Source organism: Zosterops lateralis (assembly GCF_965231275.1).
Source record: "Zosterops lateralis genome assembly, chromosome: 4".
NCBI classification, from domain to species: Eukaryota; Metazoa; Chordata; class Aves; order Passeriformes; family Zosteropidae; genus Zosterops; species Zosterops lateralis.
Genome location: NC_139765.1, coordinates 6887870 through 6914583, shown reverse-complemented (window position 1 = coordinate 6914583; position 26714 = coordinate 6887870). Strand labels below are relative to the sequence as shown.

At 40.4% G+C, this 26714-nt stretch overlaps 1 protein-coding gene across 1 annotated transcript in view; it reads right to left on the bottom strand.

The window, feature by feature from the left end:
* Positions 1 to 26714, bottom strand: part of WNT7B (Wnt family member 7B) — a gene marked incomplete at both ends in the record, with an annotated part of 93057 nt that overhangs the window by 30242 nt on the left and 36101 nt on the right. The window contains one exon of the mRNA XM_083860123.1: positions 9095 to 9321. Coding sequence (XP_083716249.1) covers positions 9095 to 9321 — 227 coding nt within the window. The remainder of the gene's footprint in view (positions 1 to 9094; positions 9322 to 26714) is intronic.

Below are 26714 nucleotides of genomic sequence, written 5' to 3'. Positions count from 1 at the left end.
CTAAATGAACACTAATGCTCCTTGGGAGCACTTGGAAGTCAGGAAATGCCAAGCTTAAAGCTGCTATGCAAAGTTAGCCCAAACTTTGTGTCCAAATTTTGGTACAGTATTCAACTGAACCATAGCCTAGAATTTGCATGCTATCTTTTCCAGAGGGCCTCTGACTGACTCATCCCAAGGGAAACCAGAAAAGTAATATGGAAAATGTTACCCTGAATAGCTACAGACAAAGCTAAAAGAGAAAAGGAGGACTTTTGTTCTGGCCAGTGCTGAGCAGGAAATGATCATCACAGACCCAAGGCCCCATCACATGTTCCTGTTCCCTTTCCACTCCCCTAAGTACACAAGTAGGATGATCAAATGCCAAAACTTATGAGTACCTCTCTCCACAAAAATGTTTCTTTTCCATACTGACATTTAAATGGAGCAATTCCATACAATAAAAAAGGTCCATTTAGTTTTGAACCATGGAAATGAAGTATTAAACCCCATCCAGATGTCAATCCATTGGTTTTTCAGGAGATCTGAGGTTTAGGGTCACGGGAAGACAGTGTGGTTGTGCTATATGGTGTTTCCTATCAGGCTGTGCAGTGTTATGGGACCTTACATCCCAGAATACCCTTGGAAGCATGTGAGAGCAAACTTCAGGACTTGAGTCTCCCAAGTTACAGTACTTGGCATTAATTTACATCAAATGCATGGAACAAATTTAAAATTAAGTGCTCTGACAACAAAAATGGAATTGCTCACAGTCAGGTATGTCAGCGTATTTAAATTTGAAAATGTCTACAGAAAAGCACCTGTTCCAAGAAAATCTTCACTTTTATATGAAATGGAATGAAACAGAAGCCCTTTCCTTAGGATGGAAATTCCAGATTTCATTCCAATCAATAACCACCATTCCTCAATCCAGCTGCAAGCCACACACAGTTCACCAAGTAATTGTATTACCATACTAGTGCTGTGTTTGGAGTAAGGATATCTGCCTTTTAAAGAAAGTCTGTTGCCAAATAGGTAAATATTTAAATGGCAACAAGAACATTTTAATTTAAGAGAATTTATACTATTCTTCACACTCATGACCCTTGAGGGATGAGAAAGCACAGTGGAGCTATACTTGAACTAAACAGTAAAACCTTACAAAAAGACAAGGAAGTGGAGAAAATAAATTGAGATATATAAAAATCTGTCTCTTTATGGCTGGAAATTATTATATGCTGCAGACTATATATGCTTTTATTTCTTTTATAGGGAGACAAAGAATTAAAGATTATAAAATTACTATAGCAAACTGACAGTTTCCCTAGTAAAGTAAAACAAAATTTCAGTCAACTCATGATTTACAAATGGTATTGTCCATTTATGTTTGTTTTTTCCTCTATGATTTACAACATATTTTGAAAACATTACTAAGACCTCCCTGAATAATTTGAGGTTCTGGCATCTAAGAATTTTTTAAAGCACAGAGAAATAATCACCCACAAATGTTCAAATTTATTCACTAGGCTGGGAATCCTCAATCCTGTCAAAATAGGATGTTTACAAAAAATATTTTTCTTTTTCCGAAAACATCCAATTGACAGACATTAATAATCTGAACCTACCATTCTCACAATAGCCTGTCTCCTCAGTTGAAAAAATACAAATTCTTAGTACCTTTGTGGTTTCATAACTTTTTGACTGCTCCTTCACAAGCTCAGCTACCGCCAGCTGGGAGGGTTTATTTTTCTTATTCTGATTTGGGTTACTGTCTTTGTTACTTGTGATAGTAAAAATCTTATCCACCCTTCTACATTAAGAAAGTATGAGCTGCTGGAATCGGCTCCTCAACTTCCCCCAAAGATGATAATGCAAACTGAAATGCCCTCTCACATATTTTGTCTTGTAATTGCTACACCATCACACCTTTACCCCAGGGTTCAGCTTTCAGGTGAGATGAAATGCACTGAGGAAACTGTTCTGCTAAGGCAGCCTGCCTCTGAGGATTCTTCTCACAGCATAACTCAGAGCAGCAGGCAGGGCTTTGGGTAGAATAGCTCAGCTTTGCTCCAGCATGGCCTTTCCACCTCTGTCAGGACAGTCACTGACACAACAGAATCCTTCTGCAGTAATAGATAGCTAAGTAGTGAGAACAAATAGATTGGACGTTCTTAAGGTTAAAGATAGTTTAGTTTCTCCTTCCAGCAACAACATGCCAGTTGTGAAAATAAAGAAATAAAGGTGCTGTTTTTAGGAGACATTCTAAGAGAAAACTTGGCAATGACTGTTTGCAGGGTGGTAAATCTTTCCTGCAAAATGAGCATGTGGTGGAAGTCCACAGATTTGGGAGGGTTTACCTCTTTACTCCCTACCTGCCAGCCACTTACCTAGCTGCTAGAGGTGGAGGTTCATCGTACATATCCTGTTATTTTATATTTTTTTTTCATTCAGACTAATAATGAGAAAACTCTCCCTCTCCAAATAACCAAGAAATATACATCTTGTTATGCACCACTGTGCTTCTATTTAGAGTCATGCTTGCTTAAGCCACAGATCATTAAATTTGCCGTGGCATTCATTGTTCAACTGAAACAAAGGTGGAAATGCAATGACTCCACATGGCATCTTGGGAAATGGACATCAGCAGTCACTCCAAGTTGGCTACATGAGCAATAAAGGCACAGTTTGTATTGGCCCTCCATCATCTTCTGGAGCTGCACACATCCTTAGTACAGACTGCAGCCAATTGAATGCATCCTGTGCACCTCTCTCCTGGAATCCCAGACAGCCCCACTGCACTAGGAGCTGAAAGCTGATGCCATGCCCTGAAAAGCCACTGGAAGGTTTTCTACCATATCCCAGCACCAATGGAGAAATCCAGTTCAAATTACTGAAAACAAATTTATTTCTGCTCGGTTGCTTGAATGCTCAAAGGGCATTGTTGTCTGGGCCCATGCTATACAGCAACAACAAAAAACCCCAAATTTTTCCACATTAGGTCCAAAAGCCACTGTGCAATTGAGGTTCCCCATAGCTGACAAATGCCTAAACCAATCATAGCACCTACTGCTATGACAAAGATAATTATTGCCTTTCCGTCGGTGAAGTGTGTACCCTGCTCTGTATCATATTTAAAATAATCTAATTCCAACTCATTTTCCTCCTCCAAATTGTTTCCAGCTGTACAATTCCCTTTTTTACCCCATATTGTTTTTATTGGATATAGTGCAAGTTCGTAAAGATAGATTTTCCCATAATAAATACACAGATGTTAGAATAATAAACATACAGTCAACCTGATATATGAATATTACTTAGCCTTAACAAATATATAACAAACAACATAAATTGATTTAAAAAAAATTGAAAATGAGAACATGAAGTAGCAGAGAAAGAAATGGCAGGAGAAAATAAAGGCCAAAAGTGAGCTGGAAATGTACTTACTTTATCAAACTGTCTGGATTCATTTATAGTTCCCTTTCTTGACTTGCTGATAGCATTAAAGCACAACTATGGTTGTAAAGCATTCCTAAGAATGCTGCCTGTCTTCATGTATTGGAAGTTTTCTGCTCACACTGAAAGCCAAGCTCTCCAAGCTGGCCAACTCATACCACACTAGACACTACTGTGCTAGATTAATCCATCTGCTTGTACCCAAATATCCATTTTTGGAGAATAATGAGCCTCTCTACTCCTCCCATTTTTGGTAGGAAGTTTTTATGAACATTTGGCATCTCGGTTAAACCATCATCATAGCCCAGAATAAAAATGACTGGATTCATATGTGGAATCCAAATTTAATTAAGCCTATATATGGCCTGAACCAAGAATAATTTACTGGCTGACACCCCCTCAGCATGCATGATAAGATGCTAACTGCTTCCCCATGACTCCATCACTTAGATACTTTCATGCCCAATTCCCATGTTTTTCCCAGGCCTGCTGCTGAAACATAGGCTTGAGAGTGGACTGACAATGTTACCTGTTTCCAGTACAAACAGAGCAAGAATCACTGTTGTTTATGAGTATCTGTCCTTCAGAAGTTGTCCTCCTCCCTTTCCCAGTCTTCTATTTGGAATTATCCATCCTCTCTGCAGTTTATGAGTACATATGTACAAGTGTATGCTTGTAGAGAACTGTGACATTGAAGTTTATGTCCTGATTGTGTTTGCCAAAAGTCTTCTTCACCTGAGAGTTAATAAAATCCATGCACAGATTTTGTCTGTCTCTAAAACTGTAGGGTTTTTCTCCTCTCCCTCCCCCTTTCTGCCTGGAGAGATCAAAAGTGGAGTGAATAGGAAGAGACAGGAAGCTTAAGATGTTCTTCTCCTAAACCTCGCCTGGCAAGCAGAGCTGTAACTTCCCTTCAGATGCATCCTTTCCATCCTTTCCACACACCAGAAAACTATAGAGCAAAACAAAGAGTAAGACATTAAAAAAAAAAAATAAAATCCAACTTCAGAACTCCCCTGGGTTTGGCCTCCTTGTTAATATTTCCTTTTCAGGTGCCCAGTTTAATGATTTGCCAAATCACTGCACCAGTGACACAGCCAAATATTGCTAAATTATGATCATTTTCCACACCAGGAGTCTGAGAAAGGAGACAGGTAAGGATCACTTTGGATATCTTGACAGATATATTTTTCAAAACACCAAAACAGCTCAGTTTTGCCCTGGCTTTAGCACTGGTAAGAACTGCCTGTTCATAAGCCCTTCAGTTTAAAGGATTCCAGTGGAAAGGGTCAATGCACAAAGTATTAGCCAGGATAATCCACTGTCAAAGAACAACAGTAGGTTTCATTTCTGTTATTGATTCAGACTTCATACTTCAGAGTCTTCACTGCTTACTCTTTTGGGGTGGAGCTCTTTGCTTTCAATGCTATTAATGAGCTGCAGTTTTTAGAGACATGTAAGTGACAAATTGTTCTGTCCATCATTTGGGGGAATAGAGACCTAGTGCAGCAGCTCTTTTGTATCAATAACCTGATAGGACCAGAGGCTTTGCTCATCCAGGTCAGGGTCCTTCCTTTCAAAATGTTGGAAGGGCAATTATCTTTCAACAGTGATTACCAGTAATAACATTGGATATATAATTATTTTTGAATTAGTTTTAATAATTTTAATTTTTAATTTTTGAATCCATTTGTTTAGGAGACAATCTTTAAAGAAGCTTAAAGCAAGAAGAATGAGTGGAGAGCACAGAAGGTTGTGTGAGAAGCTGGCATGAAAACTAGGGATGTGCACAGGAAGTAAATACAAGTATGAACAAGGACAGCATGAGTAAAGTAAGTGCAGGACTGACTTTCTTTGGGGATGGCATGACTATGGAAGAGTTCCCAGCTATAAATATATCAAAATAAACTATGCACACACAATGCTTGGCTAATTCATCTCATGCTACACCCTTTGTTCATGCTAGTAATTTAGATTTCTCTGTCACTTTTATTTCTGGCTGCTATAAATCTTTCCCACAAACACAAATGCCCCATGATTTCTACAATTGTTATTCCATCCTCTGGACTATTCCAATTGGTTTTACTACAGATTCCATATACTGATGCAGCCCTCATTCACTGTAATACCTCTTTGAATAAATAACTCCTCACTGATCCATCTTAGAGCTTAGCTAATAAACTGAGGATTTTTTCTGGCACAGTAGGATCCCCAGAAATCACAACTGGGGACACGTGTGTCTGTGTGACTTCTTCTGGCTTGGTGGTGGGTGGAAGACATGCACAGTTAGAACATGAAGCCACCTGAGAGGTGATGGTAGCAGCAGATGCACATCTGTTGGAGAAACCGCACATTAGGTGAGCCTGAGCATTTGCTTTCAATTTTGAAGGGAGAGTGTTGCATCAAAATACAAGTTAACATAACCATAAATCTGCACTTGTCATTGTAGTGGTAGAGTCTCGATCAGTGGCTAAAGAGTAAGACCTCTCCTTCCCATGCAGCAAGAGAGTAATTAATATGTTCTCACTGCTTAATTTCCCTCCCCAGCCTGAGACCTGAATAGCTCACCTTCAGTGTTCACCTCCCCAAGGGGTTCTGGGATGAAGCTTTCCTTTGGGGTGAAGTGAAAAACACGTCTGTCTTTTCTTTAATTTTAGTCCTTTCTTCAGTGTGTTCAGGCAGAACCAAATGGCTGGTTTAGTGTTTCTGTGTCAGACACGGGTGTGTTTTGTTGCACATGTGGATATTTATGCTTACTAGTATCTTGTACTATTAAGTACTTAGGTTTTTAAATCTTTGTCCATTTTTTACCTTTTTCCCCCTGCTAGTGTAATAACACTACTTCCTAAACTCTATCTTTTTCCTGGGTACTGACCTCATCATCTCTGGGTGCTACTACAGTAATAAAAAAATAAAGACTTGTGGATTATGGGATCCTTTATAGACCTGCATGGAACTCATCTGGCTCAGCTGGAAGGGGTCATGTAAACCTTCTGCAACTGTTAGGTCCGTGTGGTTTCACACCCAACAAATGTCAAAGCAGAACTCAGCTGCAACAGCCAAGTTTCATCTGTGTTTAGGTTAAGCCATAAAAGAACCCACCAAATTCCACATCAGTCATTTCAGACTTGCAAGAAACCACCCAGGTTCAGTGAAGAGGTCAAGAATCTGGTAAACGTTTTGGCTAATATGGCTCAAGAAAACCCTGGGGTTTTCCAACTCTGTATAGTCTGACCAGTCTGATATCTGGTCCCTCCTAATCACAAATAATTTCTGTTCCTTGTAGCTCTTACTTTGTGTAGAAACATTGAGAATGAAAGTACAACTACAACTTGTCCTCTTTAGGCATTTGAACTGCATTAATTTGCAAAGTTTTGGAGGATGAAAGGAGCCTCTCTGGGGAAGAGGATTGTTACCCACTAGAGCAGTGGTGAAGATGGTGAGGCAGCACAAGATTCTCAGCTTGAAGAGGAGAGCAGAAGTGAAGAAAGCCTTTTCACTGGAAAGCTTCGTGATGACACCAACTCTGGTGATGACACAACCCTCCAGAGTGGCCCTTCTCAGGCCGTAAGGGATCTCACAGAAGGTAAGACAGCTCACTTACCTAAGGTCAGAGCATGCCTGCAAGCTTTGGCAGATGAAAACAGAGCATGAAGAAGTACAGAATGCTTAGCAGACGTATATTTTCTGTCAGCAACATAATTCTGGTTATCAACCAAAAGCAAACAAACATAATACCAACCAAAGAGGACCAGACCACACTTCTAGAAGTTGAGATAAATGACTGGACTTTTTTCTGATTAATTTAAATTTGAAGGTAGAAGTCCAAAGTTAGGTTAATTCCTGAATACAATGCCTTGAGAATAATGTAAAGCTCACAGAATAGGCCAGACCCCTGCAAATATAAGTCAATTGCCCAATACCAACGGATTTATTCTCTTACAACACTTTACAGCTGAACCACTGTGTCCTTAAAGCACCCAGACCTCAGCCAGGCTCTCAGATTTGGATGTTCTCTCAAAAAATATTTGGTCCCCTTGTTGACCCAGACATACCTCAGTTTTTGGTGTTCATTTCACAAGAGTGTCAGAAAAAAACCCTGAAGCCTTGACCACCACTAACAACCAATATACTGTATGAGTCAACCCTTCTTTGCACAGATGAAATTAATGCTATGCCTTTTTTTATACAGGTTTAATGAGATCTTACATCTGACCACACTCAGCTGTGTTTGAAGCACAAGACGCACCCAAACCATTGAATCCAAGAGGTATCACCCAAAGAAAAATGGGACACAAGAAGAATAGGCTACAACCCCACCCACTGAGAAGCTGGATGGTATCACTTTGAGTGCCCTTGATAGAGCCACACAGTACATTTTCCCAACCCAGAGCAGCAGACAGGAGAGTGGGCAGCCCTTGGGGGAGAGAGAAAAGGTCAGGAATAAGCTAAGGATACCCAGCTGGGTGATGAGGAAAATAGTGACCTCAGTGCTGGAAAAAAATTTACATAATCTCCCCAGTGAAATAATATCAGCCATAGGGTAAATGAAAAGGTATTGATTTAACTTCTGCCAGCTAACAGCTTGTCAGGCCAAGGCCATGTATTATTTTCTTTGAATAGGTTTCCTGCCTCAAATCACTTGCAGTGTTTTCTTTGCAGTATGATAGCAACACTAAAATGTATCACTGCCACATATTGGAAGGCCAATGTGCTATATGCACAGTACTTCCATCAATTATTTGGGACTCTCCCATTACATAAGCCTCTGGGAAGTCTGCAGAGGGATTTTTCTGAACTGCTTGTAGTTCGCTTTTGACTGGCCATAATATTCACCACAGCTATCATGACAACTTTTAACAAGACAACAGTTGGAAATACTCTTTCCATGGGCTGTGACCTTGGATGGCTGTGCAGGCCCTGAGGCTGGACCTGGAGTGGCACAGATATGAGTGACTTCATCTACAGATCACTGGGGATTTCATGTCTCTTGCCAATCACTTTTCAGGGAGTGGAAACACACACAATTGTTCTGGAAGCATCGATGTGGAACTCTGAGGATGTAGTGGTGTGTGATTGGGTTTTCTGAAGTTTTGTATGGTTTTTGTTATGTTTTATATTTGTTTAAAAATGGTTTGTTCCTGGTACCCCTTACCCTTACCCTCTGATGGGTCTCCTCCCTGAGGGATACTATCAATCACCTTGTTAGATCTGGAAGATTTGAAGCTGAAGCTCTAGGATTCAGTCTGGGTGAGGGGGCAACACCCTTTTCTTTTGTTAAGTTCCCCTGTTCTGGGTCACACCCTCCCTTGTTTGCTATGGGTTCTGGGTTCCCCATTCTGGAGGACTGCCCATCCAGGTAAAAAGGGGGACCCAAAGCCAGGAGCTCGTCTTTTGCACGAGGTCCAGCTGGAACACCAATAAAGCTTGGTAACCTCAGCAAGAGTCAAATCTCTTCATTCCATGCCTGCTAGCACATTCCTGCCAGAAATTCCAGACCTGCCAAGAACTCCATCATATCACCACAGGGCACAGCTGGCCAGTGGGCAGCCCTGAAACCATGATATGAGAGTTATAAAACCTTTGCAGGACTGTAGCGAGAAAGGTAGAAGAAAACCACCCCGAACAGATCCCTGCAGCAGCGTAGTAGAGACACCCTTACCTACTCGAAGCTCTTGTCCAAAGACTGTTTTCTCTCCCAGTGCAGAGCAGTTCCACCTCCCGTACCGAAACTGGTACTGGCACTCATTGATTCCCATCTGTGCCCCTTCCCCGATCACAATGATGGCATCAGGGCGGCTCTGGCAGATCGCTCGCTGCCGAGGGGCCAAGCCTGGGATTTTGTTGCAGATTATGTTAGCTCCTAAAGCCACCACGGATGACAAAGCTCTGAAGAAAAAAGCAGAAAGACACGTTACAGCCGAGTTGGGGTGAGCAGGTGTTGCTGTGTGGCAAAGGGGAAGGGTTGGAGGTTGAGTTGCGGTAATTATGTCGACTTGGCACAATGTCTCTGGTCTGGTATAGCAGCCTGGAAATCTTACAGTAATTCCTGATCCGATTTGTGCCAGAAAAAACAGAGAAGTGGAATTTTGGCACTTTTGTTTCCAGTCCTACAAAGAGACATCAGCTTGTGAGATGTGGAAAGAAAAGCTTACTTAAAATCAAAAAATGGTGATAAGTGATCATCCACAAATCTCTGAAACTCATGTCTACTTTGAATGCAGGTTCAGACTTAGTGTTTTAGTTACTGCAGCCAGTTCATCCACCCCTCATTTGAAATTGTTAAGCACAATTTAGAAAATGACTTGACACTAGCAACACTCTTGCCCACTATTATGCTCAGGGTATTGAATGATTAATGAAGTTCACCAGCATAACTGTGCTTTTAGACCTGGCAAACATCATGGAGCACATAGGAGTGATCCTTAATATGTGCCATCCAGACCAGAAACATTTGCAATTCTCATTCTTCAAGTATATTTTCAGAATTCATTACGAAGTTTGCATATAACTTGCACCTGCCATATGTTTTCACTTGAGCACGTTTATTTTTCATTTTTCAGCTCACTTTTCAACATCTTCACAGGCTCATTTTTCAACATCTTTACAGCTTATGTTTTAAATGGTAATATTTGGGAAAAAAATAGGACAACATGGGTACACATTCAGTGATGCCCCACAATCCTGCTTTTCACCTTGAACACCAGGCTAAGCCTTTCATCTTAGTGTTAAAAATTTCCTGCTGGAAATGCTTCCCTTTGGGGAAATCCTGACTAAACAAAATTAAGGAATTATAGAAGAATTTGTCAACTTCATCACAAGGTAACCGCAAAATTACATAAATGCTGAATTTCAATGAAATCAGAGTGCTTAATTTTGTCATTTCAATAAGATACAGTAAAGCCAGAGCAAGGAGGGTGAAACTGAGAACCCTGGCCAAAATGAAATACTGCTGTTCCTGTGGAATGGAAATTCCACGATGATGCACTCTGCCTTTAATAGGCATTTTTGCATCTTTTCCAAAGTTAACAATCCATGAGAAATTCACCACTCAGGGTTTTTTATTTATGGTGGCATAGGGGGATTATGGATATAGAAATAAGGTATCACATAGAGCATTCATGTCGTGTTGTTCTACCTATTAAACAGAAGTAAGAACAAAAAATAGTTGCAGTCTGACCACTCTCAGAGTTGGAGCAGGAGTGCTCAGACCTGCAGCTTTAATTTGTATTTTTCTGGGTGCTGAGCAGCAAAGCTGGAGCATCAGCTGGAACCAGAGAGTCCCTGAGATTCATGCAGGTTTTGAGCTAAGGGGTTTTTTTCTGGCGAAAAGTATTTCTCCACTTTGAAATTAAAAAAGGTTAAATCGTGATGTCTTTAAATTAGGACTTTCCAAGAGATGTGATAATCTTAAAAAAGATACTATGTTTGATAAAGGGATAAGATTCTTTTTATAGTGGCTTATGGCTTTATATTATGGCTTCAAAAGCTAATGAAAATCACAGAGAAAAGTACCAATACTTAATTTATTTTTTTAAATCAGACACTTTTCAGTATTGAAAAGTAAAATTGTTATTTTCTTTGAAAGGTCATGGAGCTTTTCTCTCTCTGACTTCATCCACTTTCCACAAAAAGTCGGATGGACATTCTGAAAATACTGCAGTAAAACACAAAGGAAAACATTTTTCCTTAATAGGTGATGTGTCAAATTCAGAAACATATGCTCTCTTGATAACAAAATGCTGTGCCCCGTTCTTACCCCATCCCCTCCACCTGGCTTTGCCCATTTCCCTGGGACAGAGCAGGTGCCTGCAACACCTTCCCACCTGGTAACCCATTTCACTGCTGCTTCAGACTCTGACCCTTACAGGAAAATCTAACCCTGAGGAAACCCGGGGCTGACTCCTGAGAAAGAGACATGCACACGACATTCCAAATTCCATTTGATGCTTGGCACATGCACAGGACACACAGTTCTGCTCTTGTAGCTGCCTGACAGTCATCAAGTTCTGAGGCTATGCCATCAATTTACTAGCAAAAATTACCTCTAAAAATTGGTTTTTATATTATATAAATACTTCTTTAAAAATTAAAAAACTGATAAAAATTGTGCAATAACTTCCTGACATCATTTTTTTAAAAACTGGTGGGCTTCCACAGCTTCCACTAACTATTCTCAAGTTGAGCAGCAAAACCTTATGACTTTCAAAACAAAGGAAAGCAAGAATTGGCCACAGCATCTAAAAGTATAATTTTCAATTCAGTTGCTTCCTTCATACACGTCACTGCTGTCTCATAATAAGGTTAAAGAGTATTGTTTTTTGGAGCATGCCTTGGTCAGAGTATTTTAATACAGTGGGTTGGTTTATTCATCCAGAAAATAAGCATGACCATATCTGCTTCAGGAGGTATTGTGAGGGTGTCATAATTATTGTGTGCTGGTGAAGTATATTATAACAATTAAACTGCAATTATTGGGGGTGGAAGGGGTCTTAGTTCTTCTGTTATTACTTCCAGAAACTTCCCCCTCTCTGGCCTGAATTTACCAGCATATTCCCTCAGACTTGTTTAGCCTACTTTTAAACTGTTACAGTGCCAAAAGAAATGCTGAATCATGAAACTGAGGTTTTGGAAAACTTTATTTTTATTAAAGAAATGCACCCAGCAGCATTTCAAGCTTCCTCTCCTCTATTTCTTGTGGCGTCCCTCAGTTTGTGCATCCATCACACATTTGGGAGGGTTGTGCTGTGCTCCTGCCCCTTGGCAGGTTGAAGGCTACATTACATTTTTTTTAAAGCTGGAGGTTGTTTCACTTTATAGCTGTCAAAAGGCAGATCCCCCTTGCCACATTTTGGCATCTTCTTTCATCTAATCTTTCTTTGTGGTGCAAATTGCTTTGATTCTTATCACCAGAAACTCCTGAGCGTGGCATTTTGTTAAGATTCCTGATGCAGTTTACAGTAATTGCAACCATCCTGCACCACGACAATCTCCACACTGCTCAGTGTTCTGCTGGGCCATCCACATGGGCTATCCAATCAAACATCATCCACATGGCTTATCCAGATGAACAGAGTTAGTGGAATAATGACACATTTCCTAAGGAATTGGCATTAGGGTCTGGCATACGGAGAGCTTTCGCGTTTCTTCGTGCCTATGCCATTAATTCAAGGGAAACACCAGCACTGAAATTGAGCAATGTCTATGAACAGTGTTACACCCAAATTTAAAAAACGACAACAACAAAACCCAACCAAAAAAAAACCACAGGAAAAACAAAAAAACCCAACAACAACAAACAAACAAACCAAAAAAACACACACAAAGAAAAAAACCCCTCGGATCTGGGCTTGGATAGAACCTTGCAGTTCAAACTTCCATCAAATTAAACCTGATGAAGAAGATTTTGGAAGGCTTGGTTTCTCCATAAGAATTCTGAAACATCAGGGGGTTTATCCTTTGAAAAAATAACTAGAACTGTGTCACAGCAAGCAGAAATTCATGGCAGTGGGAGAGAAGTTCCAGCTTATTTTCTGAAATAATGCTTGCTAACTTATGCAAAGACAGATGAATCCTGCCACAAAAAGAGAAATTCCTCCCTCCAAATGTATTTCCTGTTGTAGTTGTATCTCCTCTGTAGGACCTAAGCAACTCCAGCTTCCTTTTTCATAAAATGAAATGAAAATTACTACTCTAAGCAAATCATAAAACTAAAGGTCTTTGAAATGCTTCAGAAATTAAACACTAAGGCTACTGAGTTTTATTAACTGCTTGATGGAAGAGAAATGTACTCTTCATTCCTGGTTGGCTTGCTCAAGTCTCCGTCTTATATTTGCAAAAGCAAGCATTCACTTAACTTGAGCATGACATATTTTATTGATTTCAAATGTTATCATGTCCTTGTGACTTCTGATTAATTTTACATATAAGAAGGTCATAATATGAACTGCAGTTTACAGAGTTTTTGCACAGGTGGAAAATATATAAAGTAAATCCTTATAAGGGAGAGCTATACAAGCACTTGAGAAGAAAGAAATCTAAATTTTATTCTTGTTAAAAGAATCTGAATTTTGATAAAATTATGAAAGAAACCTGTCTACTTATAGATGAAGAGCAGTAACTAACCAATCTTTGGAATTGTCCCCAAGCTCCTGCACAGGCACAGATGTGTACCAAGATTCCTCCAAGTAGCTTAATATACCATGCTGACAAATACATGGCAAAAGATGTAAAAAAAGAGATTAAACCTGCAACACGTTCCATACAGGTGAAACACTTAATCAAGCTGATTTTAACCCTTTGGCTAAAAAAACTAAAAATTGCTTTAAAAATTCTCTGCCAATCTATGCTCTCTGGGCAAATTACATTTTTTTGGAGCCCAGGACTGGCTTCAAGAAGTTCTCCTCCTCCAGCATCCTCCCTCACTTGCATTCCTGGCTGCACAACAGCACTTCCCACCCAGCCAGCCTTACTGCAAACCCTTGGATAGGCACCCATAGGGTAACTATGATCCCACCCCAGATCTGCTTCTTGATATTCACCTGAACCTGCTGTTGGGCAGGGGGTTTGTTTTCAGCAAGGAATGAAGAGATTTGGCCACATGAACCCTGTTAACAGCAGGGGAGTTGTGCAGCTTTTTGGCACACTGTACCGAAAACTTGCCCCACCATCTCTGACAAAAAAAATCCACACAGTGGGTTCTTTGTTAGCAGGAACCACCGAGGTATTTTGTGGTGACACTGCGACACATCTGAAACCCTACACCACTACCAAATGGTTGACTTAATTAAGAATTCCTAAGTAAATATTTTGAGTGCGTATCAGTTGCAGAAATTGGCAGGAGTGTCCTGGGCTCTGAATGCCATCTGCATATGTTTAGGCTTTCAGTTTTGTTTTCCAGCCTGGCTTTGGGGAATCATTGTTCAGCACATATGTTATTGAAGCAGAAATGCAGTCAGGCTGCGTGGCACAGCCCTGTGCTGCTCTCCCCTCCGTGGGGTTCTGGACCTGGGGGCTGCACACAGCAACGTGTTCATCCCCACCAGATGAGAGGCAGAGATTTCTTTGAGCACCTCACCCAGAAAAAGTGCCTGATTTACCATGCAGTGTGTTTGCTGGCATGGTCAGGAATGGAAGTGGTGGGCTAGGTGAGTTGAGGGGTGACTCACACCAGGGCAGGGCATGCCTAGGGCTAAATGCCTGCTTGAGAAATGAGTGGGGGCATGGCCCCCATCCCTCTGTGCCACAGTGATGGGGGAACACCAGCAGAGCCTTGGATCAGACCCTCCCCTACCTGCCAGCTGGGATGGCTGCTATGAGTCCAGCAGTGAATCATTAGGCTGCAGCAGAAGGAGAGGAGACATTGCCTGGGATGCCATTCACAGATCAGCACCAGCAACCAGCACCAGCCTCCTGCAAATTCCTACTGTTCACTGAGCAAGAGAAATCTGATTTTGACACATATCTTATTTACTGTATGACTGGTCCACTGCAATAATTTTTAATAAACTTTCGGTGAGACAACACTCAACACATAACAGCAGGATATCTTGAAGACTGTTACGTCTGTAGTTTACCTGTATTCAGCTTTTTTAGGTCAAAGAAAGGCTCATGGACAACAGAAATGCCTCACAGGCCTCAAGCGTCCTATTGCAAAGGCCATACTTGCAAATTTATGTTTCCATTTTCATTGAACATCCACTGCTCTCCAGAATTTTCAGGGCAAACTACTGTATAATGAAGATTTTCTTTCTTGTCTCAAATAACTTTACTCTAGGGGCATCTTGTTATATGGTGGAAAACACATCCTGTGGATATAAAAATTCATAAATATAAAAGCGGGTGTTAAAACATCTGAAGTGTGGCAAATAGTGATTCCAAAGGAATTTGTGTTTCAAAGAGTGTTTGGTTTGTTAAACCAGAGAAAACTGATAGGCCAGTGTTGGAAAGCTGCAGGAAGGCAGCAATTCCAGCATTCTCCTGGGCAATTCATGGAAGGCTGGAATACTCCTGCTTTGGTCTTGCCAGTGATGAAGGTGGTGACATATATGGTGTAATTGAACTTATCTGAATAAGCATAATGAAAAATGGTGTTGATGTAAAATTATTTGATTCCTTTCACAAACAGAACTTTATCAGATTTAGAGATCAAACTGAAACAATTTTGTTCCGCACAGATTTTTTTCTTTTGTCTTTATGAACACCATTATTAGCAGGACCCACCAGTCCAGTTCTGCAAACATGCTTGTGCCTTACCTTGCAGAGCACCAAGCAGCTTCCACCCTCAGTAACAACAAAGTCCATTCCTCAATGCCCAGATGTCCCTTAAGCACTCACAGCTGGTGTTGATGTCTAGCATTATAATTTCCCTTCCAGCCCATTTCTGGTTCCCTTTAGCACTAGAAAGAGTCACACTGATATCTGACAGGGAGGCACAGAGCTGTTTGCTGAGCAGCATCCCACCACTGTGGAAAGCAAAGTTACCCTGCAGAATAACTGGGGTGGGATATTGCAGTTCTCCTGGCATGGAACGCAACTTCGAGATGCCAAAGTGGCTGGAAGAGATAACTCACAGATTTTCTGTGTCTATGCAGAAAGAGTTCAGTATCATAAGAAAACAAACATTTCACACTTCTATATGTAAAGTCCACAGTTTTGTCATGTTTTTCATATAGTAAATAAGAACAAATTAGCTTTTATCCAATCACATACAGCATATATATAGATATGGGTATTTTCCAAGCTTTATCAATTCCAAGCCATAATCAAACTTAAATGAAGTGCATGTTTTGGCTCTGACCAAAGTTTAGCAGTCTGCTCTGTCTGGGAAATGGATTAAGAGGAAGAAAGAAACAAATAGCCTTCAGGCAAAGTCAAAGATTTATCAAGATCATACCCTGCCTAATTTATGAGATCTGATGACAGCCTGCCACAGTCCTACCATGGATGTCCTGCACAGAAGCAGCTGTCTGTTGGTCAGTCCATTCTAAAATGCCAGGTATGCATTGTGGCTTTAAAATCTTTAAGATGGAATGTTACTGGAGTCTATCTTAAAATATGTGCTTCATGATCTTTTTCATTAAACATTTATGAAATCTTAATTTTTTTTGCTATGTGTGCATAGAGCTTTCATGGATGTGATACAAAAATTGAAAGAGGAAAACATGTAATATTGGGTCTACAGGAAAAAAGACTCTTCCTTCTTGAAATGAAGTCAGCTGGCTTTACTGCTGTCATGGTTCAGGTAGGAACTCATTTTTGTTAGTCAGGATCTGAGCAACCAATGAGAATAAATTCTGAAAATCTACTGGTGAGCCATTATTTAGGAGAATTTAGTCTTCTGTGTTAAAATGTTGAGACTCCATTGCACTGTCTGTTAACCATGAGGATCAAAGTCTGTCTGCAGCTCTGAGATACCCCTGAAAAGATACATAAAGTTGTCTCAGATATTTTTTTATTATTAAGGTGGAGAGGCCACATTGACCCTTCCCACAGTAGGCACTTCAGACTAAATGAACACCGAAGGCTATTTGTGTACGGATATGTGACCACAAAACAAGACTTACTGGTCTTAAATTAGCAGCAGAGGAGAAAAAATTAAATTCTCTTCGTCAGCGACATTGAATTTTTATCCACTGAATACTCCACTATGATGAGCCATGATTTATTTATTTTATTCCTTCCCTCACCGCTGTTTTCATGGTGGTAAATGTTTCCTAAGGCCATTAAAAATCAGGATATAGAATTAAGACAGAAGGCTCACATGGTGTATATCTGTATGCAAACTTTGAGATGGAAAATGCTGACTTAGAAATGCCATGGAATAGGATGGACATTGTTGACAGAGAAACAGAACTAGAAACAAGTTTCAAAGGATGGCCTTGCAAACAAGACTAGATACTTTGGAGAAATAGAACTATGAAAAGTGCACTGCAGTAGGACCCATGAGGTGATTTTAGATGATTGGCTTTAAGGCATTAACAGCACTGTGTGGCAAAAGCTGATAGGCCAAGAAATGGTCATAATGTATTGTAATTAGGAAATAGTTTGGCTTCTGATTGTGATGGCATGAATTATAACACCTGTATTGTCTCACCCTTCACATGAGATTAAAGATAAAAGTTTTTAAAACACCTCTAAGTTGCCCCATCTCTGGGTCAGAAAAGGGTATAATCTGACACCCAGGTGGGACCAGGCAGATCACTGGTGCCTTGACATAGTCCCAGTTTGGTAGTGAAGTCTTGAGCTCTTGTGTTTTTCTCTTGTGTTTTTCCTCCTCACTTACCCACTTTCACCTTTCCCTCAGACTACAGTAGTTGAGGGACATTCATTCATACTGAACACACTTGCATTGTTCTCAAGGTGTGGGAAAAACTGGAAAAGAAGAACAAATTCCCAGAAGCAGAAACCATGGACCTCTCTGGGTTTAGCATGAACAGGTAAAAATGAGGAACACTGTGGGGTTAAAAAAAAAAATTGTGTTTCATTTCTGAGTTTATTCCTTCACAGGAGAGCAGCAATAACCCACCAGATATGAGGTGGTGTGTCTGCATGAGGTGGGGTGGTGGTGTAGACATCCCTCTGTCTGAGACATGGGGTGAATGTACAGCAACTCTCCATCTCCAGTGCCAAGGACAGGAGGGAGGGGGCACCCCCCACATCACCTCCAAAAGAAACAGATGCTGCTCTACTCCTCAGAACTATGGAATGGTTAGTTTGGAAGATACCTTAAAGCACATCCAGTCCCACCCCCTGCCATGGACAAGGACATCTTCCACTATCCCAGGTTGCTCCAAGCCCCATCCAACCTGGCCTTGGACACTTCAGGGATGGGGCAGCCACAGCTTCTCTGGGAAACCTGTGTCAGTCCCAACTGGAGCAGATTGCTCAGATTGGCACAGGGTGATTGCCTGGGTACAAGTTCTGCTCCCAGGACAGGTTTGGCAGCCAGGGGGTTGTGCTAGGGCTGGACAGGCAACTTGAAATGAGCTCCCTGGGCTGGCTGTCACTTCAAACAAAAGTGCCCTGAAAATCCCTTTTAGCCTGCATAGCTCAGCTAACCTCTTTCAAAACCTTCATTTAGGAAGGAAAATGCTTTTAGGACTACCTTACTAAATACATGAGATCTATGACAGATCTCAAGGTGGAAGATGTATGGCTGACACCCTTTGTGTTTTCCTGGTCATGTAGTTCTATTTGTTCCCATGGAAAATTTGTTGTTTAGCTGCAAGTCAGCCCAAGTCAATGTACCAGAATATGTGCCTCTACAAAGACTTCATGCTAACCAGCAGCTCCAAAAATAAATTAAGAAGGTAGAGCTTTTACACTAAGGAAGTTGTCTAAGAAATGCAGAATGTAGAAATGCTACACATGGTAGGTTTTGTATACTTTAATTAGTAGTTATTGAAAAGAAAAGAAAAAAATGCAGCATATTTTTAAGTAAATAGCGAATGGCACTTGAAATTATTCTTTTTACTAGTGCCTCAGTGTGTTAACTAATTTTGCCTTGTTTTCTGGGTCTGTTCCCTGATGAGAAAATTACTTGCATCCTTTCTTGTACCACCACATCAGCTGTAAGAAAACTCCTTGGCATTTCCATGGAGCAGGCCTGCATTCCCAGCAAAACTCCCACTGGCTATTGATTACAAAAAGAGAATTATTATTATTATTATTATTATTATTATTACTATTATTGATCACAAAAAGAGAAATTCTCATCCATCAGATAGATAATTTATGGTTAGCTCCTTGCATGAATTATCCTATTGACGTTATGAGACAGTTTGTCTACTTGAGAGTATACATGTTGGTTAGACATGGAAATATTATTTGATCAACAGTGTGATCAGACCTTCAAATCTGCACCTAAAATTTGGATGTTACTATAAAATAACTACAGTCTGAGAAAGTCTCAAGTGTGGAAATAAAGGGGGGAACCCCTCAGAAACTGTGGAATATAAAAGTTTATTTCCTATACAGATTTCCAAGCATTTAAAGCATGTGGGCTTTCCGTGAACAAAAACTCTCTGTTTTATAATCTGCACTGTCAACACTGGCACAAGATAATGTGACACCAAACAGGGATATCTATGAATTTCTAAGGTTTCTTTCAGCTACTTATTTCAAAATTTTAATTCTGCGTGATGTAAGAGACCTGGTAAACCACACAGTAACTTTTTCTAGTTCCCTGGCTTGTTGAGTCTATTCTAGGTGTTCAGAAGGATTAACAAAAGTAATTTTGAGTTGTTTTTCTAGAGGGAGTTTCTAAATTTGGTATGCAGCCATAAAAATTGTGCATCTGTGTTATTATCCTAGTGGCCCGTGCTGGGTGTGTCCTTGGTGTTTTGCAAATCACTATAAGCTTGTGAAAGCAGCTGGATGGAATACTTCTCCTTCTAAAATCCCCTCTCAAAAGATCCAGCACACACTGTCAATCATACACATGGAGGCATTTACCTGGGTTTTTTTGTTAGGTGGCATATTGACCCCAATTTAGCTGCTTCTTGCCTTCAAACTGATGAAGATGCTGCTGACTGTGGGAATCTTGAATTTCTCTTTCCTCCAGTTCTCTTTCTGAACTTATTGATTTGAAAAAAAAAATCCTTTTTATGGCCATGCAATCCAAAGAATGAAGAGATTTCAAGAGGTAAGTGATAAGGATTGTCCAGGATTCACAGCTGAGCCTGCAGAGGTGGTACTAAACCAACTCTACCAAAGTGAGTTGTATGCAATCTATAGGAGCTATAGGCACACACAGAGTGAGCCAGTGAGCACCCAGAGCAGGTTAAGCCTGGCTTAACAGCCATATCTGAGCCACAGTCTAGCCTTCATCTTCAGTCAGCCTCACACTCCCAGAAATCTCCTTTCACTGCTAACAAATACTTACTCTCATTTTTCTCCCTGATGCTACCATTCTTTTTTCACTGATCTTTTTAATTTTTTACCCTCAGGTAAAACAGAAATTGATAGAGAAGTGCTAGCTTTCTGTCTGAATTACACTTATCTGTTCCATAGAAGAAGAGCTAACAGCAGCATCATGAACTATTAGGAAGCTGAGAAATGATCGGTTTCCTAAAACACTATTACTTAAATATCTTTCAAGCACTATGGCATACTCAGATGAGTTTGTTTTAAAACAGGATTGTGGTCTTGGGAAAGGACAGCCATAGATATTCTCTAAGATGTGAAGTCTGCAACCTGCCCCCTCAGTTCCCCCAGTGGTGACCTCAGTGATGTGACTGTCCATGACTCAGTGATGCCTTTGTCCATGGTGTTAGGCCAGGAGCACACCTGTCTTTGGGCACTACAGCAGAATTCCTGACCAAAGGATCCAAAAGCACATGCCAAGGCAGCTGTGCATGCAGAACTGGCCCCTGTGGGCTCACGTGGAAAGGCTCCTGTTGGGAGAGTAGGAGACCATGGATGCTGGGGACTGAATGAGCTGCATTCCCCTGAGAGAGCTTGGTGAGAAATAAGTGTGGTGAGCACATCTGCCTGAGGGGTGATGGGCAGGCACAAGATCCACAGCAGGGAGCAAACTGGACAGTAAGTGACTTTGAGGAGACAGTATTCCATCCACCTTCCCTGGGCAGGATCAGCTACACCTTTCCCACTCCTGACAGGCACTTCATACATTTATAAATCATCCTACCTAAATTTTCCCTAAAAGGGTGGTTGGGCACTGAACAGGCTTCCCCAGGGAATGGTCATGGCTCCAAAGCTGGCAGAACTCAGAGAGCATTTAAACAACACTCAGGCACAGCCTAAGATTATTGAGGTTCTCCTGTGCAGGGCCAGGAGTTGGACTTCATGATCTCTGTGAGTCCTTCCAACTCAAAATATTCCAATGTTTCTATTCTATGATTCTACAAAATTTCAGCAATTAAAGCTCAGGGCTTCTTCTCTGAAACCCAATGGGAACAGAATATTTTGTCCCCAGAGGCCTTGCACTGTCCTTTACATTGTTTATAAATCTTCTGCAGATCAAAACAGCCCTCATTCAAATTTTCCTCTCATGCATGAGACCTCTGATCATTTCTATCCCCCTTTTCAATGTTCCCTCCCACTGTCCATCTTCTGCTTGGACAAGAAGAGGAACTACACATCATGACTCGAATTACACTCCCCTCTTCTCTTCTCAGGGATACAAAAACATGATAACTGCTTTTGCCATTCCTTGCCTTTAGCTCCATTTAGTAAAACAGAGTTGAGACCTAAAGAGTTGGCTCTTTAGTCCTCATTATACAGTGAATTGCTCCTGACTTCTTCAGTTCCTGCATGGACTCCATTTCAGCTGTGCAAAACATGCCCAAAAGTATTTTGACTCCTTGTATCTCACCCCTTCATTAGCATAACAGTAGCAGTTCAGCAATTAGTGCCCAGTTATGAGCACTACTTTGATTTGCAGCATCTGACTTCGATGACATGGGGCAGATGGAGGGAAAGTAGGTTAAAAGTGTAGAAAAACAATTTGCTTAGATTGTGCTTAATATTTACATTAAAGGTTTTACTGTTTGAAAAAGGTCAAGTAAAAGTATGCTCACTAGCTACCTAAAATACACAAAGCCTGTGTTTTAAAAGCACCTATTATAGGAGTCTTAAAAATATTGCATATATTGCCTCCCACTGATTCACAGCCTGAATAAATCTATGCCAACTTTTGGTGCAGTCTTGAGTGGAATTACGGCATAGGAATCAATTTTCCCAATAAGTAGTAGCCAAAGTAGGCTTGGCATGTTTTTGTTTCATTGCACTTCTGGGAATCAGAGCAACTGCTCAGGAGAATGAGAATTTCCCCAACTGGAGATTTGTTAATGAAGAGGATGAGGTGGCATCACTTCCAGCCTTACTAAGTCAGTCTCTTGTGTCTCCAAACAAAGCCAGATAAGTTTTTCTTGTAAAGAACTACACATGTTGGTGAAAAAGTGTCTTTCAGTCCAGGCCTAAATATTATCACTCTTTGTTTAGTTTCTAGGTTAGTCAGTACACTCAAGGGACCCTAGGAGTTAAGATTTACAGTTCAAATCATTCAATCCTTCTGAATTTTCTGCAATTCATGGATTTTCTACAGAGTATGGTTGATATAAAATTTTCTATCCAGTAACACTTCTAGAATTAAGCCAATGTTTACATTTTTTTCATCCAACTTCTGAGCGTTTCATCCCTACTAAAAATCAAAGTGCCTGATTTTATTGGATTACCATTGCATTATGCCATTAACATGAATCATTAAACTCCAGTTTCTCTACCTCACACATAAAGTATTTGTGCCATATCCTCAAGTTTTCCTAGCACAGCCTGTATGATCCAGGATGAAAGTTTACTGCCATGGCAGAACGAACATGCAGCATGGGAAAGACATTACTATAAAATAAAACTGAGTGGTAGCTGAAAGCTCAGAGTAACTTTGAGAGCTGAGTTTTGGTTTCTTTGGATCTTTAATCCTCAGAATGGTTCCTTTTTTTTTTTTTTTTTTTTTTTTGGTCCAAACTGTTCACCCAAGTCTAATGACCATTGAACAGTCTGGCAGGCACTACACATGAGATAGGATTAGGAGGTCATGGGTTCAGTCCGTAAGTAGGACCACTCACCCCTCACACAAATCTACTCAGTTGACAGACAATTCTTTGTGATGAGTTGGCCACCCATTTGGAGGGTCAACAGAATTCTCACTTATTTTGAAAATTTGACCATGAGACACAACCTGCCTTTCTGTGTGGGGAAGCCCACCTCACAGACAGGGAAAAAAAAAATCCCAGTTCATGCTCTTCAAAATCCATCTTCCCAAGGCTCTTCCTGGGCTGGCCAGTGTTTTTCAAGCTGAGTGCTTTTATTCTGTCTTCCAGTGTGTTCTCAAAAGTACTTACAGAATGCTAAAAATCTTCATTTTAAAGGAAAAACTAGTTGCACTAATGGAGCAACATATGTATTTGTTCAGTTACTTTAATGAAGAGAATGTTTTGCATGCTTTCAGAAAAAAAAAAAAAAAAGACTTATAAATAATACCTTAATGCCATGTCTTAAAGTATGCTTTAGAGCTCTCCTAAGCATCTTGTTTGTTATGCTTCAAAACTTTCTGTCACCAGAGAGGAAAAAAAAACCCAACAGCATTCCTTCTGTCTTACAGAAAGATGAGAGTAAGAAAATCGCCCCTTTGGGGGTTTTTTGTTTGGTGTTGGGAAAACTATAACTTCATGAAGGATCTGATAACTGACCCATATGGTGCATGATCCTGATAATACAATCCAAACATCACAAACCAACTCCCAAAAACTAACAAGAATCAGCATCTTTGTTGTAGAACAAAACAATGAGATTTCATGCTAACCCCAAATCCGGTTCCTCTGGAGATACCAAATGCCTAATTCACAATGAAAATAGATGGTGATGGATGATGACGCACGTCCTGCAGTTTGTTGTTGCCTCCCACAGATGAAACAGAGGGTTTGATCTCTTGTGGTGTTAAAAATCCTCTGGCATTTTTTGGAATCAAAGAGCTGATGGAAAATCAGATAATTAAACTTGCCTGCGTAGAATCCCTGTAAGTATTAACTATATGTTGTATTCTTCTGTTCTTTCTGTTTAAACAGGTTTTTCTGCATTTTTTCTGTGTATAAACCATGCTAGGGGGTTTTTTTTGTTTGTGTTTTTTTTTTTTGGGGGGGGGCAAGAAATCTGCTGATTACTTAAGTAAAAGGGCTTAAGTAAAGGGCTGATATTTTCCAGTTCAGATTCAAATGATTCAACCTAGAAGTTTAGAGATGATATTTAACTCTATGGCCCAAGAGGACAATCCCATGAATGTAAAATTGAGCACACATGTCAGAGTCCTGCAATGATTTTGGGACATAAATATTTTATATTTATGACTTATCTGTATGAAATACATACAAAATATAGGTGAATGTGGGTAAAACTCAAAAAGAAAAGGCATAAAATTGTATGTGTTTCTTAGGGTTCTCTCTGGCTGGAGAAGTCAAGTGATGCCAGGATAGATTTTGGCCATAACCTACCAAAGAAGAATTTTGGGTGGCAAAAGAGCCAGGCTTATGGAACAAGCTCACTCAAGGCTTTCTAGAAATGGTAATGAATGAATCCACACTGCACAGAAGAGATGATCCTCCTTGTTTAACTAATAGAGGAAAATGTGATTCACAGATCTAGAGACTTCAAATGGGAAACTTGACCTTATAATGATTTTTATACTGTGGACTATTTTTGAATCATAACTGCCATGATAAGTTCCCTATCCAGTTTGTTTATTTAGCTAAAAACCAGCATTGTGCTATTTCAGTTAAACACAAACATTGACAGCCAGTTTCTAGGTGAAGGGATTATTCTCAGTTCTGCCAAATGTTCAGCAGTGTATCATCATGTAGATCCAAACAACACCACTGCACAAAACTCTAACACAGAAAAGTTCATCATGAATAAAAATCTTCCCCATGCCAGAAAATCACTCACTCAAAAGGAAAGTGTAAACCCAAAGGAGAGATCAAATAGCTTGTGGTGTAAGGTCCTAACACAGTGCAGCCAACTAAAGTCACTTTTACTGACTGAAGTCTGCAGCAAGGCTGAAATGGTAATAAATTCCAGGAATAAAACAGGAGAGACCAGAGAAAACTGGAAATATTTTGAGAAAGAAGTCCATTAGAGTGAACCTTATGCTCCTTGCTGTCAGTGTCACTTTGTCCATGGTGTGGTCCCAGCTGTGACAGCACCAGGAGAAGCTCTGCACAAGAAGTGGGAAGGGGGATCACTGTGGCCTGAAGGAGATGCTGGTCCATGCCAGGCACCACTGCCTGCCCTGCCAGGGGCACCCCAGCCAAGCTGGGCCTGGAAATGCCAACAGCTGCCCTGTGCCAGCATGCCAAGGCTGATCCCAGAAAAGATGGGCACTATGGCAGAGAGGTTTGAGCTGCTTGACCTCAGATGACTCAGTGTGACAAATACAGGGCTTGCAGAGAAAAATAAAACTCTGCATAGCCAACATTAAAAAAAAAAAAAAAAAAAAAAAAAAAAAAAAAAAAAAAAAAGTGATAATTCAGTGTTTGCCTGATGGCTTTTTTTCCAGTTATAAAAAGCTTCTTGTTCAGTTTTTACAAGATATAGCTGATGTATTCTTTTTTTATGCAAGAATGAAAGGAGAGAAAAAAAATTCTGGCACACTTCTTTTGGTAAGTTTCTAGAAACTGATATTCTCCCTCCCTTGGTTCCCTACCCACATGCAATGACTGCTATATTCACTGCTGAACTGGAAAAATCTTCTCTGAGGATGAAGAGATAGTTCCTGTTCTACAACCAGTAAGTCCTTGAATTCTATGTAGAGACCATCAATGAGGCAATGACAGATAACAGCTGAGGTGTTCTGGAAATTATCCCAAGGCTGGCCAAACTCACATCATTCCAAACCACTAGTTTCATCATGATCTGAATCAAAAATCTGAAAATAAAATGCTGTATTGTATTTGCCTATAATAACTTATCTCAGAGGCCACAAATTCTTTGCATCTATCATGGGTTTAAAATGCTGCACAAAACACCAAAATTCCACCCACATTCCCCACACCTCACTAAATTCAGTGAACTCACACAGAAGTAAGCTAATACTTTCAAACTGCTCTTACTCCAAGCTACAGGGGGTGGAATTAAATATCCCTGACACTGAAGCATGGTAAACTGGTGGGTAGCTTTTATTTTTGTCTTATTGATAGACTGTGTTCCTAGTGGCTGAGATCCTTGGGTTTGATTGCAAACTGTTGACTTGCAAGCTTACAGCTGTCCTGGCCTGGATATAGTTATGAGGAAAGCTGTGTAGAAAGCTGCCAAATTGTAACCTGACGCTGACTAAAAAGAAAACATGAAGGAATAGGTCCCTGAGAAGATCTCGTGAGTTACTGAAGCCAGGAATCAAAGCTGGACTCCAGCAATTTTTGTACAGCAACTTTATCAGGGAATTAAGTGGTGTTGCAGGAACTCAACTCTTATCCTAGCTACAATGTGTTCATTTCCATCATTTCTTCTTAATTGCCATCAGCTGAGGGGGGGATCCAAAACACTCTGAGCATGGTGAGACACTGCATAGGCAAATGAAATAATCTTCAAAGCTATCCTGTGTGAAATAAAGGAAAGCTTAGAGTCTTAAAAAACCAGAGACTGAAGTTCCCAGCAGTAGCAATAGAAGTGGCACTCTAAGATGTGAATACTGAAGCACAGAACTATGCAAAAAGCTGTTTGTTTTGAATTTGAATGTGGCAGTTAATCCAAAACATCTTCTGGTTTGC